Genomic DNA, 15,780 nt, shown 5'->3' with positions numbered 1-15,780 from the left:
ATTTAAGCATACTATTGAAATTGATTTTATAGTCTTGCATCCTTCTCCTCAGTTTCAAGAAATATGTTATTCACTTAAGAATGCTTTGGTATAATTAATTAAAATTATTTTTATTAATTAATTATTAATTTTTTAATTTCCAGTTAATTAATAAATATAACAAATGTTTCTCAGACTCCGACTTCATCCAAGGTCTCTGCGCCAATTTGGAACCGGCATTCCAGTTAATGTTTTTTTCAGTTTTGATGGTTTTAAATGAAGTTTGTTAAGTGTACATACTGCTGCTACCTTCGTAACAACCCATGCGATGTTATCCGTTGCCCATTTCAATGGTCATGTCAGTTTGAGAGCACTTTGTAAAGAGGGTTGTCTGAAGGAGGTTCTGCGTATTCTTCTAACTGCAAACACCCCTCCTGTACATTCCTTTACATGCATTCATACATTGTACGCCTCCTTTACCGGAAAAACTCTTTCCAAGGGCAAGCAAATCCACTCTTACATCAATGACAGCAAATTCACTTTTGCGACAAACCCAGTTTTACAAAACACACTCATCAACATGTATGACAAGTGCGGAAGCTTGGTGGATGCTCGTAGAGCCTTTGACAACATGGCTGAACCAGATGTCTTGTCATGGAATATGATAATTGCAGCTTACAGAAGGCACGGGTTTATTCAGGAAGCATTAACTCTGTTTCATAAAATGCAACGAACAGACGTACAACCTGATCACTTCACCTTCTCTACTATTCTCCCTGTATGTGCCAATCCGGTGTCTGTAAATCATGGTTTGGAGATTCATGGAAAAATCATTAGATGTGGATGTCAATCTGATGTTATTGTGATGAATACCTTGATTGACATGTATGCGAAATGTCAGAGAGTAGAGACAGCCCATGAACTGTTTGACAAAATGCCTGACCGAGATGTGGTCTCATGGACTGCGATCCTTGCTGGATATGCACGGAATGGACTTTTTGAAAAATCCTTGCAGAGTTTCAAGCAAATGCAGTTGGCTGGTGTAAAGCCGAACTCGGCAACCTTTGCTACCGTGCTACCAGCGTGCTCCAAAATTGGAGACTTGGAACAGGGTATAGAGATTCATCAAGTAATAGTCGAAAGTGGTTTTTCGTCAGATGTTGTTGTTTCGAATGCGCTGATAGACATGTATGCGAAATGTGGAATCATACAGAAGTCACGCGCTATGTTTGATAAAATGCATAATGCAGATGTTGTGTCATGGACTGCTATGATTACAGGATATGCTCAAAGTGGTGTTCTTGACGAGGCTTTGAGGCTTTTTGAAGAAATGCCTCAAAGAAATGTGGTCTCGTGGACTGCAATCATTGGTGGTTACGCACAAAATGGGCTTGTCGATAAATCCTTTGAGATTTTCGAGCAAATGCAATCATCAGGTGTTAAGCCAAACTCGGCAACCTTTGCTAGCATTCTCTCAGCATTTGCCAGAGTGGGAGATTTGCAACATGGCATGGAAGTCCATCAAAAAATAGTTGAGAGTGGATTGTTGTCAGATGCTACAGTTGTAACTGCCCTGATAGACTTTTATGCTAAATGTGGAAGCATAGACAAGGCACATGAGCTGTTTGACAATATGTCTCAAAGGAATGTGGTCTCGTGGACTGCAATTGTTGCTGGATATGCACAAAATGGACTTGTTGAACAAGCTTTGGAAATTTTTAAGGAAATGCTTTCAGCAGGCGTGAAGCCAAATTCAGCAACTCTTGCCACTATTCTCCCTGTGTGTGCCAAAATACGATCTTTGGAATATGGTATGGAAATCCATCAAATAATAATAGAATGTGAATTTTTGTCACACGTTGTAGTTGTTACTTCTCTGATAGACATGTATGCAAAATGTGGAAGTATACACAAGTCACGTAAGTTGTTTGAAAAAATACCCCAACGAGATGTGGCCTCGTGGACAGCAATCATTGCTGGATATGCACAAATTGGGTTAGTTGAGGAGGCCTTGGAAATTTTAAAGCAAATGCAATTGGCAGGTATAAAGCCAAACTCACCAGTCTTTGCCAGCATCCTTGCAGCTTGTGTGAAACACGGAGTTATGGAAATAGGTATGGAGATCCATCGAAGAACAATTGAAAGTGGGTATTCGTCAGATGTTGTAATTGCAACTAGTCTGATAGACATGTATGCAAAATTTGGATATGTAAATAAGGCATGCAAGTTGTTTGATGAAATGCCAGAACGAAATTTGGCCTCATGGAATGCAATGATTTTGGGTTATACACAAAATGGTCTTGTTGAAAAAGCCTTTGACGTTTTTAAGGAAATGCAATTGGCAGATGTAAATCCAAACTCAGCAACCTTTTCCAGCATCCTCCCAATGTGTGTCAAAATGGGAGATTTGGTGCAGGGATTGGAGATCCACCAAAAAATAATTGAATGTGGATTTTTGTCAGATGTTATCGTGGTGACTGCCTTGATAGATATGTATGCGAAATTTGGAAGCATACAAAAGGCATCCAACTTGTTTGATAAAATGTCCCCACGAGATGTAACATCATGGAATGCGATGATTATAGGATATGCACAGAATGGCTTTGTTGATAGAGCCTTGGAAACTTATAAGGAGATGAAATTGGCAGGTGCAAAGCCGAATTCATCAACATTTGTTAGTATCCTCCCAGCATGTTCCAAAATGGAAGCTTTGGAAGTAGGTATGGAAATGCATCAAAAAATAATTGAAAGTGGATTTTTGTCAGAAGTTGCAGTTGCAAATGCGTTGGTAGACATGTATGCAAAATGTGAAAGCATACATAAGGCACATGAATTGTTTAACAATATGTCTCAAGGAGATGTGGTCTCGTGGAATTCAATGATTGTAGGATATGCACAAAATGGACTTTTTGATAGGGCTTTGGATGCTTTTAAGGAAATGCAATTGGCAGGTATAAAACCAGACTCATTAACCTTCTCCTGCATCCTTCCAGTTTGTGCACAACTTGTAGCTTTGGAATTGGCCATGGAGATTCATCAAGGAATAGTCAAAAAAGGATTTTTCTCAGATATTGTAGTTGGGACCTCCCTAATAGACATGTATGCAAAATGTGGAAGTTTACAGAAGGCTTGCACATTATTTCACAAAATGCCTAAAAGAGACGTGGCCTCATGGAATGCAATGATTGTAGGGTATGCACAAAATGGCCTTCTTGATAAATCCTTAGATTATTTTAAAAAAATGCGAATGGCAGATGAAAAGCCAGAATCATCTACTTTTGCCTGCATACTTCCAGTTTGTGCCAAACTTGGAGCACTTGAGCAGGGTATGGAGTTCCATCAAAACATAATCAAAAGTGGTTTTTCATCAGATGTTGTAGTTGTGACTGCCTTGATTGACACGTATGCAAAATGTACGAGACTGCGGAAAGCCCGTGAGTTGTTTGACAAAATGTATCATCCAGGCATAGTCTCATGGAACACAATGATTGCAGGATATGCAATGCATGGATATTGCAAGGAAGCCCTTGAACTATTTGAACTTATGAAGCATTCTGGAACAAATGCAGACCATGTAAGCTTAATCTGTGTTTTATTTGCATGCAGCCATGCAGGTTTACTGGATGAGGGATGTAAATCATTCATTCACATGAGCAACTCTTACTGCATTAGACCTACAATGGATCATTATGTATGCATGGTTGATCTTCTTGGTCGTGCTGGCTACCTTCAGGAAGCCCTTTTATTTATCATAAAAATGCCAATAGAACCTGATATGGTTGTGTGGATGGGTTTGCTTGGTGCTTGTAGGTCACATAAGAATATGAGGCTAGGAGAATTTGTGACAAGAGTCCTTCTTGAGTTGGATCCTGGAAACGCTGCACCTTATGTTCTTCTGTCCAACATATATGCAGACGCTGGCATGTGGGGTAATGTTCAAAAGGTAAGGGTATTGATGAAAGATAGAGGAATTAAAAAGATACCTGGGTGTAGTTGGATTGAAGTCCATAAAACAATACATAATTTTTGTGTATGAGAGCGCATCAAAAAATACATGAGATCTATATAAAAAGTTGTAATATCATCTTGGGAGATGAAGGTATCAGGGTCTATTCCAAATACAAGATTTGTATTGCAAGATGTGGAGGAGAAGGAATTGCTTCTCAGAAACCATAGTGAGAAGTTGACAATTGCACTTGGATTGTGTCTAGTGGAACAATTATTAGCTTGTCAAGAATCTTCAAGCATGGGGTAACTTACACACTGCAACCAAGTTTATCTCACAAGATTATTACAAGAGAAATTGCTGTCATCGATGTGGAACTTTTCCATCATTTCACAAACTGAAATTGTTCTGAGGAGATTGCTAGGGATGCTAAGTGAAGCCAGCTGTAAGCATGGTCTTGCACTATTACAAGGTGCATGGTGTCTATCTTGCAGTGACAAGAAGTAATCAGGTTTCATTTAAAGTTTGAAAAAAATTGTTTTAGTGTTTGGAGAGCTAATCCATACAATGACTTGATGAAATGATATTGTGTACTATGTATTACTTACTGGATATTGTGGTATACTGTATCTGTTAAACCCTGTTGTATGATACTGTGGAGGAGTCATAACGTTCAATTGTTTTTCTCTTTCCAAACACTTGAGGAATGTACTAGTACCCTTTAGGGAGGTCCTTGGTTCCTCGGTAAAGCTGATCTTTTCTTGAAAAAATGGTCTACAGGTTTTAATGCAGCCAGGGAAAGCTTTAACAGTGTCTCTGTCTGGGGCAGGACTTCCTTAGGAATACTGCGATGAAGAGATCATATGAGGAATTACTAACTCTCTTGGTCAGTTTTTATCAATTGATGAAGTCACGAAATCTATGAAACAATCGATTTTTGTCAGATTTTGCATAAGTGTTGATATTGATAAGGTGCTGCCAAATGCCATAAAATTGTGTCCCAAACTTGTGGTTTGGGAACAGAGAATTCATTAGGAGTCTTCACAGGTTTGCCTTCTTTGCCATAAAGCTGGACATTTCATCCATTTTTATTATGATTTCTTGAAGCAGCACCATATTCGAACAAGAATTTCAATTCCTTCTCTTGCTCATTGGAATGCGATTCAGATTGTTGAAGGTGTTTCAAAGATTAAATAAGCACCCTGCTATGAGGATAGAAGGGAAGGATTCAGGCACCACTGTGGTCCTTAGGGAATACTGAGGGTTTCCCGTTAGGGACACAGGTAAAGCTTTGTCTCCGCTTCAAAGTTCATTGGTAAGGTTTGGATTCAAAACTCCATGATTGTTGGTTTGGCTGTTCTTTTGTTGTTTGTTTGTTTCTTAGGGGGCCTTTCTAGTTTCATGGCCTGTTTCTTTGTAGGTTCTGATTTCATGTTGGTTTGTCTTTCTTTTTCTGTTCAAGGTTTCAGGTTCCTTTCAAAACCCTCTCAAAATTGTTTATCTAATCAAGAACGTTCAATTGTTTTGGATCTTGTAGAGCTCTAGACTATATATCTGGGAAGAGGCAGAAGTACAGGAAATATGAAAGCAGAAAGCTGTAAAGTCAGAAGGAAATATTAGAGAAGGGCCTCCAATGAAGCCAATGCTTAGATGTGATGAGCAGAGCAACAGCATCTCTAGTTCATTTTATCTGTCACATTGTATGGCACATTTCTGGATTAATTCTAATATCTTGTGCCTCTCTCTGGAATGAAGTTTTGTCTTAAATTATATGCACCAAAATACACATGCAAATTTAAATTTGTCCTGGTGGATTTCTGTCGGTTATGATTGTGGAATACCGAGGACATATGATTGGCTTAACTTCTAAAGACCGGTGTTCAAATGTGGTTATTTTATTTCCTTAGTGAAGAATATATATATATATATATATATATGTATATATATATGAGAAGTAGACTTACATTTTTTGACATGATCAAACAAAAGCTTTTGGAAAAACTGTGAAGATTTTGTAACACTTTCAGATCACAGGATCCATCAGTAGGATGAAAAAAGATAATGAAAATTAATGATATACCAGATGTACACTTATCTTCTGAAATTGTATCTTATTTGCTTGATTGATTTTTGCGTTGCTTTTGTTACTCTTGATCTATTTACTTGGTTCTTAAAAGGCTTTACCTTGTCATTATAGCTTCTGATTGAATCCTTTTGTGTCTTACTTCTTTGTTGTTTTTATAGATAACATAATTGGGGTCGTATATCGTCCCAAACAACATGCATTGATGCCATAGAGAGAGTTAAAACTGCTTGAACAACCCTAAACATAGGTGTAGCATACGGAAGCATGATAACAATAGCATTAACGCCATAGGAAGAGCTAAAACTACTTGAACAATCCTAAACATAGGTGTAGCATAAGGAAGCATGATAACAGAAAACAACTAAGTACCAACCTCAGCTTGGGTGTGTCCAAAAGACAGATATAAAACAAACTACGTGACTGTAAGCAAACCCAAACAGCACCAAAAAATAGTATTCGAATTCTAGCCATGACAACTATCGACAGAAAAACCTCCATAACATTGAAGTTTTACCACCACCCAACTTGCCATGCCACCAACAGTGCGAGCACCGATGATCCTAAGTTCTGTAAAGCTATATCCCCTAAAGTTATATAAAGATTTGCAGCATGTTTAATTTGATTAGTTTAAATGTTTTACAATTTTATCATACTATAATCCAATGCAATTTAAATAAAATTTTATTATAATTTGATATTAAAAATAAAAATAAATAACAGCGCAGATTCATGTATGTAATTTCCAAGTAGCTTTTAATAACAATATATTCAAATAACAGCTGAGAACAGCCTCTCTTTCTATATATAATCTTTTGATTACCTACATTACATTAAGGTGTGATAAAAGAAAACAACTTATACCACCCTTCCATTGGGTGTGCCAAACAGATACAAAATTATGTTATACCAAGCAAGGATGACGATGGGGATGGGGATTGGGATGGGATGGTAGGGAGGCCATTTTTAAGGGGAAGACAGTGATAACTATTAAAAAATTAAATTAATTAAAAATATAGAACATTTCAACTATTCATATGATATCATGATAAGACAATCATTACATATATCATAGAACTTTAACATCACATATATCATAGAACTTTAATGTTTAATATTAGAGTTCAATTGAAACTTTTCATTTCATAAAAAAATGACAAATAAATTAAGTTTTAATCAATTACATTCATTGATAATATGCATATATTATATAAAAATTACAACAAAATTCTTAAAGGTTGCAAGTTTCAACTACAAAATGACAAAAATATAAAAATATGCAATTGTCTATAATCAACATCTCTTAACATTGCATCCAAATCAAAATTGAGTGGAAATCACTACCACCATGAGAGATTGTTTCATTGTAGAAATATGTACTCACTTGAATCTCCTCCACATTGAGTAATAGGGTGTTTAATTTTAGGGTCACGTATTATTAGTTTAGATTAAAGGTGAAATCTAGGTGTAAAAATTAGTAATTTAGATTTTAGAGTGTAACAATTAGGGTGAGGTATTGATATTTTAAAGGATAGAAAATAAATTATAAAATGAAATGTAAAATTTAATGTATAATTAAAATAGGTTTCTAATTATTTAAATACTTGGTAAATAAAAATATGTTTTTTAAAACATAGATAGTGATATGTGTATTCAATTGTTAGACCTTCTATATAAAATATAGAAGTAAGATTTAACAATAGTAATTGTTATTAAAAAGTTTTGGGTTCATTTAGGTGTTACATAAGTTATACTTGAAAGAAGAATATGAAATTCTTTTAATAACAAATGGTATTTTAATGTATTATTATAAGAGATCTCATGATTAAGTTTTAGTTGAATCTTAAAAAATACATTTTAAGGACACTTAAAAAGTAGATGTGTGAATATTGCGGATATGACCAAAGTATTATTTCAAAAGAAGATTCAAAATAATTGTATATTAAAAGATAATCTTAAACAAATTAAATTAGTGTTAATTGATTTGATTTATGAAATAATGAATGTATGAAGGTTTTTAATAACATCCATAAGACTAAACAACCTAACCTAGGTAACCGTCAACCACTAAGATAAGCAAAAAAATAAAAACAAATAGACTATCATAAATGCTTACTTATTCTCACTCTCCTTTTAGATCTATATTAAAAAATAATCTTAAACAAATTAAATTAGCTTTAATTGATTTTGAGTTATGAAAAAATGAATGAATGAAGGTTTTTAATAACACTCATAAGACCAAACAACCTAGCTTAGATAACTCTCAACCACACAAATAAGCACCAAAATTTAAAACAAACAAAGCATCACAAATGCTTACTTGATCTCCCTCTCCTTTTAGAATTTAGATCTTCTCCTGTCCATCTAGATTTGGTATAAACATTATATGATGTAATTTGAAGGTGTGTAGTCTAAATAAGTTATTTGAGGAGACAAAGACTTCACAAAACATCGGACTTCATGTTCACAATCTGCAACAAAAAAAATGACAATGAAAAGAACTTTAAAAATTGTAAACAAAAATGTTCTTAAAATTGTAAACAAAAATGTTTTTATCCCATAAACTGATGGTCTTCGAGACATCATTAAAACAAACTCATTCATTCATTCATCGAGAAGGAAATGTCCAATATCTTTGAAAAAGAAATGTCCTATATCTTTGAAAAACTGAAAGTGCATTTGATTTGCTGTCCTGCTTTTGATCTGTAATACGGCAGAATAAATAACGACACCATCTGTTCGATGTCAATCATGCAATGTCAACAAATGCCCTTTCGAAGGTAAGCAAATTCACTCTTACATCAATGGCAGAAGGCTTACATTTGCAAGGCACACACTTTTACAGAATAAGCTTATTAACATGTATGGCAAATGCGGAAGTTTGGTGGGTGCTCGCAAAGTTTTGGACCACTTGACTGAACCCAACATTTTCTCATGGAATATAGTAATTTCAGCTTACCGAAGTCTTGGCTTTCCTCAAGAGGCATTGCAGTTGTTTACCCAAATGCAGCGGCAAGCATGTATTCAGTCTGACCACTTCACTTTCTCTACTATTATCCCTGTGTGTGCCAATTTGGCATCTGTAAAACACGGTTTGCAGATCCATGGAAAAATCATCAGGTGTGGGTTTCAATGTGAAGTTATTGTGATGATCACCCTGGTAGATATGTATGCAAAATGTGGAAGAATGGAAAAGGCGCGCGAATTGTTTGACAAAATGCATAGTACAGACGTGGTCTCATGCACTGTGATGATTATGGGATATGCGCAGAATGGTGTTCTTGACAAGGCGCTGAGGCTTTTCTATAAAGTTCCAAATCGAGATGTGGCCTTATGGACTGCTATGATTACAGCATGTGTGCAAAATGGTGCTCTTGACTTGGCTTTGAAGTTTTTCGAAGAAATGCCTCAGCGGAATGTGGTTTCATGGACTGCAATCATTTCTGGATATGTGCAAAACGGGTATTCTGAAAAAGCATTGGAGATATTTAACCAAGTGTAATTGGCAGGCGTAGAGCCAACCTCGGCAACTTTTGCCAGTATCCTCCCTGTTTGTGCCAAGATGGGAGATTTGGAACAGGGTATGGAAAACCACCAAAAAATTATTGAATGCAACCTTTTGTCAGATGATGTTGTTTTGACTGGCCTGATAGATATGTATGCGAAATGTCGAAGCATGCAGAGGGCACTTAGTTTGTTTGAGAAAATGTCTAAACCAGATGCTGCCTCATGGACCGCAATCATTACTGGATATATGCAAAATGGATTTGTTGATAAAGCCCTAGAGTTTTATAAGCAAATGCAATTGGCAGGTGTAGAGCCGGACTCGTCAACATTTGCAAGCAAACTCCCAGCTTATGCGAGCACGGGAGATTTGGAACAGGGTAAGAAAATCCATCAAAAACTAATTGAAAGTGGAATTTTTATCAGACATGGTAGTGACTGCACTGATCGACATGTATGCAAAATGTGGGAGTATACAGAAAGCTAATGAATTGCTTGACAAGCTGCCTAAATGGGATTTGATCACCTCAAATGCAATGATTGTAGGATATGTACAAAATGGGCTTCTTGATCAAGGCTTTGAGCTTTTTAAGAAAATGCAATTAGTGGGTGTAAAGCCAGACCGTTTGCCAGCATCCTCCCAACTTGTGCCAAACTTGGAGCTCTTGAGAAAGGTATGGAAATCCATCAAAAAATAATTAAAAAAGGATTTCTGTCAAATGTTGTAGTTGTGACATCTCTGATAGACATGTATGTAAAATGTGGATGCATACAGAATGGATACAAAATGTTTGACAATATGCCTCAACGTGATGTGGCCTCGTGGAATGATATACACAGAATGGACTTGCTGATAAAACCTTGAAGATGTTTAAGCAAATGCAATTCGTAGGTGTCAAGCTAGACACGTCAACCTTTGCCAGTATTCTCTCCGCATGTGCCAAGCTTGGAGTTTTGGAACAGGGGTGGAGATCCATCAAAAAAAATCGATAGTAGATGTTTGTCTGATATCGTTGTGACTGCCTTGATAGACATGTATGGAAAATGTGGAAGTATACAGAAGGTACGAGAATTGTTTGACAAAATGCAACATCCAGGCGCAGTCTCCTGGAATGTAATGATCGCAGGATATGCAATGCATGGCTACAACAAACACGGCCTCAATCTCTTTGAACAGATGAACTACTTTGGAACCAAACCTGACCCTGTAAGCTTCATCTGTGTTTTATTTGCATGCAGCCATGCCGGTCTAGTGGACGATGGCTGTAAATACTTCAATGGCATGAGTACATTTTATTCCATCATACCTAGAATGGATCATTATGTATGTATGGTTGACCTTCTTGGCCGTGCTGGCTATCTCGTGGAAGCCTTCTACTTTGTCATCAAAATGCCATTAAAACTTGACATGGTTGTATGGATGTGTTTGCTTGGTGCTTGTAGATCACATAAGAATATTGGGCTAGGAGAATTTGTGGCTAGACTCCTTTTTGAGTTGGATACTAAAAATGCTGCTCCTTATGTTCTTCTCTCAAACATCTCTGCAGAAGCAGACAGGTGGGATGATGTTCATAAGGTAAGGAAATTAATGATAGATAGAGGAATTGAAAAGCTACCTGGATGTAGTTGGATTGAAGTCCATACAATGGTACATGTTTTCTGTGTAGGTGACAAATCACACCCACAAACACAGGAGATCTATATAAAGCTGGATAAATTGTTGCGGGAGATAAAGGGAGCAGGGTATGTTCCAGATACAAGATTTGTATTGAATGACGTGGAGGAAGAGGAGAAGGAATTTATCCTCTGCCACCATAGTGAGAGGTTGGCAATTGCATTTGGGTTGTTGAAATCACCACCTGGAACTACTATCAGAGTTGTCAAGAACCTTCGAGTATGTGGGGATTGCCACATTGCGACTAAGTTCATCTCCAAGGTTGCTGCAAGAGAAATTCTTGTGAGGGATGCAAACCGCTTCCATCTTTTTAAGCACGGCCAATGTTCCTGTGGAGATTTGTGGAGATTACTGGTGATTATGAGGAAACAAGCTGCACACGCAAGCATGCTGTAGAACGAGGTGCATGGTTTCAAACTTGCAATGGTAAGAAGGATTCTCATTTTATTTTCAGTTTCTCTGATTCTGGAGAGCTATAGCATGCTTTTGACATTTTATAATGATTTTAAAAAGTATTTCTTGTCTTCTTAACTGCTCAAGGTATTGAAGAGGTAGATCATGATTCATAGTACCATCAAGGAAGTACCTCTCCAACTTTGGACTGATAAGCTGGACGGTAACGCATAGGAAAGGGAAATGCAAGAGAGGAATACTTTAAGGGCCAGCATGGAATTCGAGGGAACTTACAATCAACCCAATGCTTGGATTTGACACAGAGAGCTTCACTTTATTCTTGTTGGATTATTCTATTATCCTTTTCTTATGTCAGGTCTGCTATCCGGGCCTAAATTATATGTGCCAAATTATAAATGCATGTCCACATGTTTGCATTGATTTTGTGAATTTTATGGCCACAATGCAAACACATTTTGCAAGCGTCAAGTTAGATCTTATCCTAGCCAGGTTAATGGGTAAGGTTGTTCAAATATTGTTATTGGAAATTCTTTAGGGAGAGGAGTAACTTCTTGGACTTGCAAAGATGCCATATATAATCTAAATGCGATTCCCCTCAAAATCACAATCTTGCAATATGGCCCTTTAAAAATCATAATGAGCTTGTAAATGTCATTGTTATACATTTTTCACTCAGTTATAAATGCACATTTAGGGTCTTTATATATCATTTAAACTTTAGTTTGGTTGGATTTGTAAGTCAAAATACAAATCTTTCCAAGAGTCTCCATTTATTGCAGTACAATGAAAATCTTTATGAAGGGAACAATCGTGTTTCAAGCATATTTGGAAAAATACGAATTGGGTTTTCATGATTTTTGGAGTGAAATTAGAAAACAATAAAATGAAAAAGTCCCATAAATTTCGTGCAAATCTAGTTTGTAGTTTTTGAGAAGTCTTCACCAATCCTATGTGCAATATTTGAAGGTTTTCACTGCTATAGAATGGTTGTTTTGATCATAAAGGAATATTTGTCAAACAAGGATGAATAAAAGAGGAGTCCAAACTCAGAAAATGCATTCAAAATGCGGTCAAAGCAATCATCAATGCAAATTTGAGTTCAAATTTCAAAAGATGAGCTAAGGGGCTCGACCAAGGAAAAGATCCACATTTTGGGGAGGTTTTTGGAGGATAATGCAGCAGTCAACCCTCAATTTGAAAGCCCACATGGGTCAGTCATCAATCAAAAGCAGTTTGGAGAGAAAAATTAGCATGTTTGCTTCAATTCTAACCTTTTTTTGGTGGGATTTTTAAGCCTATCCGCTCAAGCAATTGAATTTTGAAATGCAACAATCATTTGGTCTTGATTTTGAGGAATTTGTTTCAGTTTACAACCTAATTTGAAGAAGAGCTCACAGCCTCCTCACCTACATTTGGAGTTCACACTTAGCGAGTCACTACAAGTCAGCTTAGTCACGGAGTCAAAGGGAGCCAAAATTTCAAATTCAAAATTCTGGAGCATCTTTTCAATAAAAGGTGTAGTACCCCTACTTGTTTGAACTCATTAGACTCACATTTTATTATTGGTTGTTTTCAGTGGATACATTACCATGATATATTATTCAAATTTTTATGACATTATGCTTTATCTGGAGATGAGATGTATAATTTATTTGCAGTATTTCAATATTTGTGATTTATGGCATGTTATGGTTTATTGCTATGTATTGACATTTTACTTTATCTATGCAATGTGTAATTATATGTTGTGTGTTTGCGAGTGTATTGGATGCAAGGGGACGATTTTCTTTCACTCATTTCGGTGAGACAAGAAACGTCGTGATTCTCCTTCATTGGTGTGTATGCCGTGTTCTCTATATTGTATATATATGCATGTGTGGTTTGGTGAGGCAGGATATTGCAGGTACAAGTATCGGGCAGGTACGGGGTATTGTCTCCACCTGGTTTCACAGGTCTGAGCGTGCCTTATATTTTCCGATGGAAGTGGAGGAGATAGTAGTTGACCCTATTTTACTCAGTTACATTCGTATGAGTGTCGTCAGTTGGTCGTCTTGTCAGTTAGTTTGGTCTTCGTATTTTGTCATTTTATCTTTTATGGGTAATTGCTTGAGATTTGTTTAATTTGAGTGTTTTAATGGATTTAATTAATTAATTAATTAAGTTTATGAAATTATCTTATTATTGTATTGTTTATGCATTGAGATTATAAATTTAGTTAATTAAAAAAATTATTAAATTAAGCTGCATGGTATTAGAAATATATTTTTATTTAAATAGAAAAATAAATTAGATTAATTGTATTTATTATTTTCTAAAGTTATAATTAAATAAATGAATAAAAGGATTAATTAGAATTAAAATATTGTTTTAATTTTTTATTTAGAAAATTAATTAATGTGCATGATAAAAGAAAAGAAAGAATAATGTTTTTTAATTATTGCATGTTAGCTTATCTTTTGTGATAAATTTAGAAAATAAAATAAAAATTATTATTATTCTAAATTTAGGTTTTTTGTGAAAAAGCTATTGAACTTAGAATTTTAGTTTAAATAAAGGAATAGGTCTTTATTTTAGTTACACAGGGACAAGTCAAGAATTTTAGGTGAAGAAATTTATTGGAAGTTTATTGAAAGGATTAGGGCTCTTCTACAGATTTCTTTCAGGAAAGCTATATCAGGTTGGATGAATTCTTAGTTGTGGGTTTTTAGTAAATATTTCTATTTTTCTCTGACTGATGTGTGTGTGTAAAGTTATTGTCAAATACAAACCCTCGTCTGGTGAATTCGAGTTTTGTTTTAAAATCCATGCCTGATGTGTATTTCTAATTTATGGGAAGTAAGTAATTTTGAGAAAATTAAGAGAAATTATTATAAAAAATTTGTCAAGATTTTAGGATGCATGGAAATTGCAAGATTTATGAGAAAGGGTATTTACCTGAGAAATTATTCTCTCTTGTTTGATTTGTTCTAATAGTTTTTTTTTTTCAATAAAAGTATCTCTGTGGAAATTATTGATCACTTTAGGAATAAATTTAATTTTGAATTAAATTTATGAGATTATCTAATTTAAAAAAAAAAATTGGAAAAAAGAATTTTATTGAACTGGGTATTTAGTCTTTTTATGCTTCTGTAATGATTTTTAACAAAACTATAATTTTATGTTTTAAAAGAAAAATTTAATTTAAAAAAAAAAATTAATTATAAAAAAAATGTGGGGAGGCAATGCCTCAACCCACGCCGCACTACTTTTGGTAGTGGTTGCTGCCATAGGACAGCAGCGCTACCCAAAGGCAGCGGCTGTTGCCTTAGGACAGTAGCGATTGGCTGCCTATGGTAGCACCGCTACCTTAGGGTAGCCAAATAGTGATGATTATTATTATTTTAATTTAATTTTATTATAATTTTCTTTAAAAATTTTTTTTTTAAAGAAATTTAATAAAATAAAATAATAATATATTTGTTTATATATATATATAGCTGTCTTTACTTTATATTACTTTTAATTAAAATAGTTTCTTTATGTTTTGGGATTTTAAATAAGGTTTTGCTAAATTATAAATGTGAGAAATTTATAATTGAAGATTTTAGTTTATATATAATTAATTCAAATTTAGTTATTTCAGAAAAAAGTTTATAAATTAAGATTCCATATTTATGTTTATAAACACGTTAGGAGAATTAATTCATATGTGAATTTATTTAACTTAATTAGACAAATGACCAAATTGATTTATTTAAATATAGTTGTATTTCTTATTTTCTGGGAAATCTTTATTTGCAAGTAATTCATGCTTTGGCTGTGTTGAGAAAAGATTGCTTGTATTAGGATCTTGTGTAAATGATGTTTTCAGTCAAGCTTAAATTCCATTGGTATTCTGGTTGAATTGTCATTGTGTCCTATGTTATTATTTTTCTTAGACCAGGTGATGTTGTATAACCTATTTGATATGAGCTATTGTGTGTTTTTGTCCAAATGGTCAATCTTGGGTTGGTATTTGTGTATCCTTCACCTATGCTTGTCAGGATTGTTTATGGTTGTCTGTTTCGCCATAGAGTTCTCGTAGAGAGAAACATTTCCTGTTAGTGTCCTAGGAGAGAGAGTGACTTTCGAGCGGGGGCCGTGCCCAAAGTGGATGACAGGATAACCCGTTGAAAGTTGGTTAAAAAGTGATAACATAAT

At 35.1% G+C, this 15,780-nt stretch overlaps 4 protein-coding genes across 11 annotated transcripts; all 4 read left to right on the top strand.

Moving 5' to 3' along the window:
• The first annotated feature begins 205 nt into the window (after nt 1-205).
• Nucleotides 206-5,990, top strand: LOC131052106 (pentatricopeptide repeat-containing protein At5g39350). 5 transcript variants are annotated; one of them, XM_057986698.2, is made up of 4 exons: nt 206-4,397; nt 4,706-4,972; nt 5,093-5,240; nt 5,463-5,989. In XM_057986698.2, exon 1 carries the CDS (start codon nt 308-310, stop codon nt 4,013-4,015), a length of 3,708 nt encoding a protein of 1,235 aa, XP_057842681.2. In that variant the 5' UTR covers nt 206-307; the 3' UTR covers nt 4,016-4,397; nt 4,706-4,972; nt 5,093-5,240; nt 5,463-5,989. The 5 variants fall into 5 exon arrangements, with proteins under 5 accessions (XP_057842681.2, XP_057842680.2, XP_057842678.2 ...); XM_057986697.2 differs by having other exon boundaries at nt 206-4,436; XM_057986695.2 differs by having other exon boundaries at nt 206-4,972; nt 5,093-5,245; nt 5,463-5,990.
• A 2,586-nt stretch (nt 5,991-8,576) lies between these two features.
• Nucleotides 8,577-12,315, top strand: LOC131052115 (pentatricopeptide repeat-containing protein DWY1, chloroplastic-like). Of its 4 annotated transcripts, none has more exons than XM_057986710.2 (3): nt 8,577-10,186; nt 10,288-11,613; nt 11,728-12,314. In XM_057986710.2, the coding sequence occupies exon 2, from the start codon at nt 10,546-10,548 to the stop codon at nt 11,581-11,583; it is 1,038 nt and encodes a 345-aa protein (XP_057842693.2). In that variant the 5' UTR covers nt 8,577-10,186; nt 10,288-10,545; the 3' UTR covers nt 11,584-11,613; nt 11,728-12,314. The 4 variants fall into 4 exon arrangements, with proteins under 4 accessions (XP_057842693.2, XP_057842694.2, XP_057842695.2 ...); XM_059211345.1 differs by lacking the exon at nt 8,577-10,186 and having other exon boundaries at nt 10,938-11,069; nt 11,180-11,613; nt 11,728-12,315; XM_057986711.2 differs by lacking the exon at nt 11,728-12,314 and having other exon boundaries at nt 8,577-11,088; nt 11,180-11,315.
• LOC131052097 (putative pentatricopeptide repeat-containing protein At3g13770, mitochondrial) lies at nt 8,869-9,510 on the top strand. The gene has a single exon (XM_057986686.2). The coding sequence runs from the start codon at nt 8,869-8,871 to the stop codon at nt 9,508-9,510; it is 642 nt and encodes a 213-aa protein (XP_057842669.2).
• On the top strand, nt 9,571-10,377 carry LOC131052098 (pentatricopeptide repeat-containing protein At1g11290, chloroplastic). The gene is made up of 3 exons (XM_057986687.2): nt 9,571-9,892; nt 9,939-10,186; nt 10,288-10,377. Exons 1-3 carry the CDS (start codon nt 9,571-9,573, stop codon nt 10,375-10,377), a joined length of 660 nt encoding a protein of 219 aa, XP_057842670.2.
• Nucleotides 12,316-15,780: the final 3,465 nt, after the last annotated feature.

The sequence above is a fragment of the Cryptomeria japonica genome, chromosome 9, assembly GCF_030272615.1.
Source record: "Cryptomeria japonica chromosome 9, Sugi_1.0, whole genome shotgun sequence".
Lineage (NCBI taxonomy): Eukaryota > Viridiplantae > Streptophyta > Pinopsida > Cupressales > Cupressaceae > Cryptomeria > Cryptomeria japonica.
The sequence above is the reverse complement of the archived record's forward strand: the minus strand, read 5'-3'. Positions and strand labels throughout refer to the sequence as shown.

Bases quoted from the DNA above. Each gene is read 5' to 3' on its own strand.
- LOC131052098 (XM_057986687.2), top strand. From the start codon at position 9,571: ATGGGAGATTTGGAACAGGGTATGGAAAACCACCAAAAAATTATTGAA. The intron at 9,893-9,938 runs GTAAGAAAATCC...AATTTTTATCAG, and splicing joins CACGGGAGATTTGGAACAGG to ACATGGTAGTGACTGCACTG. The intron at 10,187-10,287 runs GTATGGAAATCC...GGATGCATACAG, and splicing joins ACTTGGAGCTCTTGAGAAAG to AATGGATACAAAATGTTTGA.
- LOC131052106 (XM_057986695.2), top strand. From the start codon at position 308: ATGTTATCCGTTGCCCATTTCAATGGTCATGTCAGTTTGAGAGCACTT.
- LOC131052115 (XM_057986710.2), top strand. From the start codon at position 10,546: ATGTATGGAAAATGTGGAAGTATACAGAAGGTACGAGAATTGTTTGAC.
- LOC131052097 (XM_057986686.2), top strand. From the start codon at position 8,869: ATGTATGGCAAATGCGGAAGTTTGGTGGGTGCTCGCAAAGTTTTGGAC.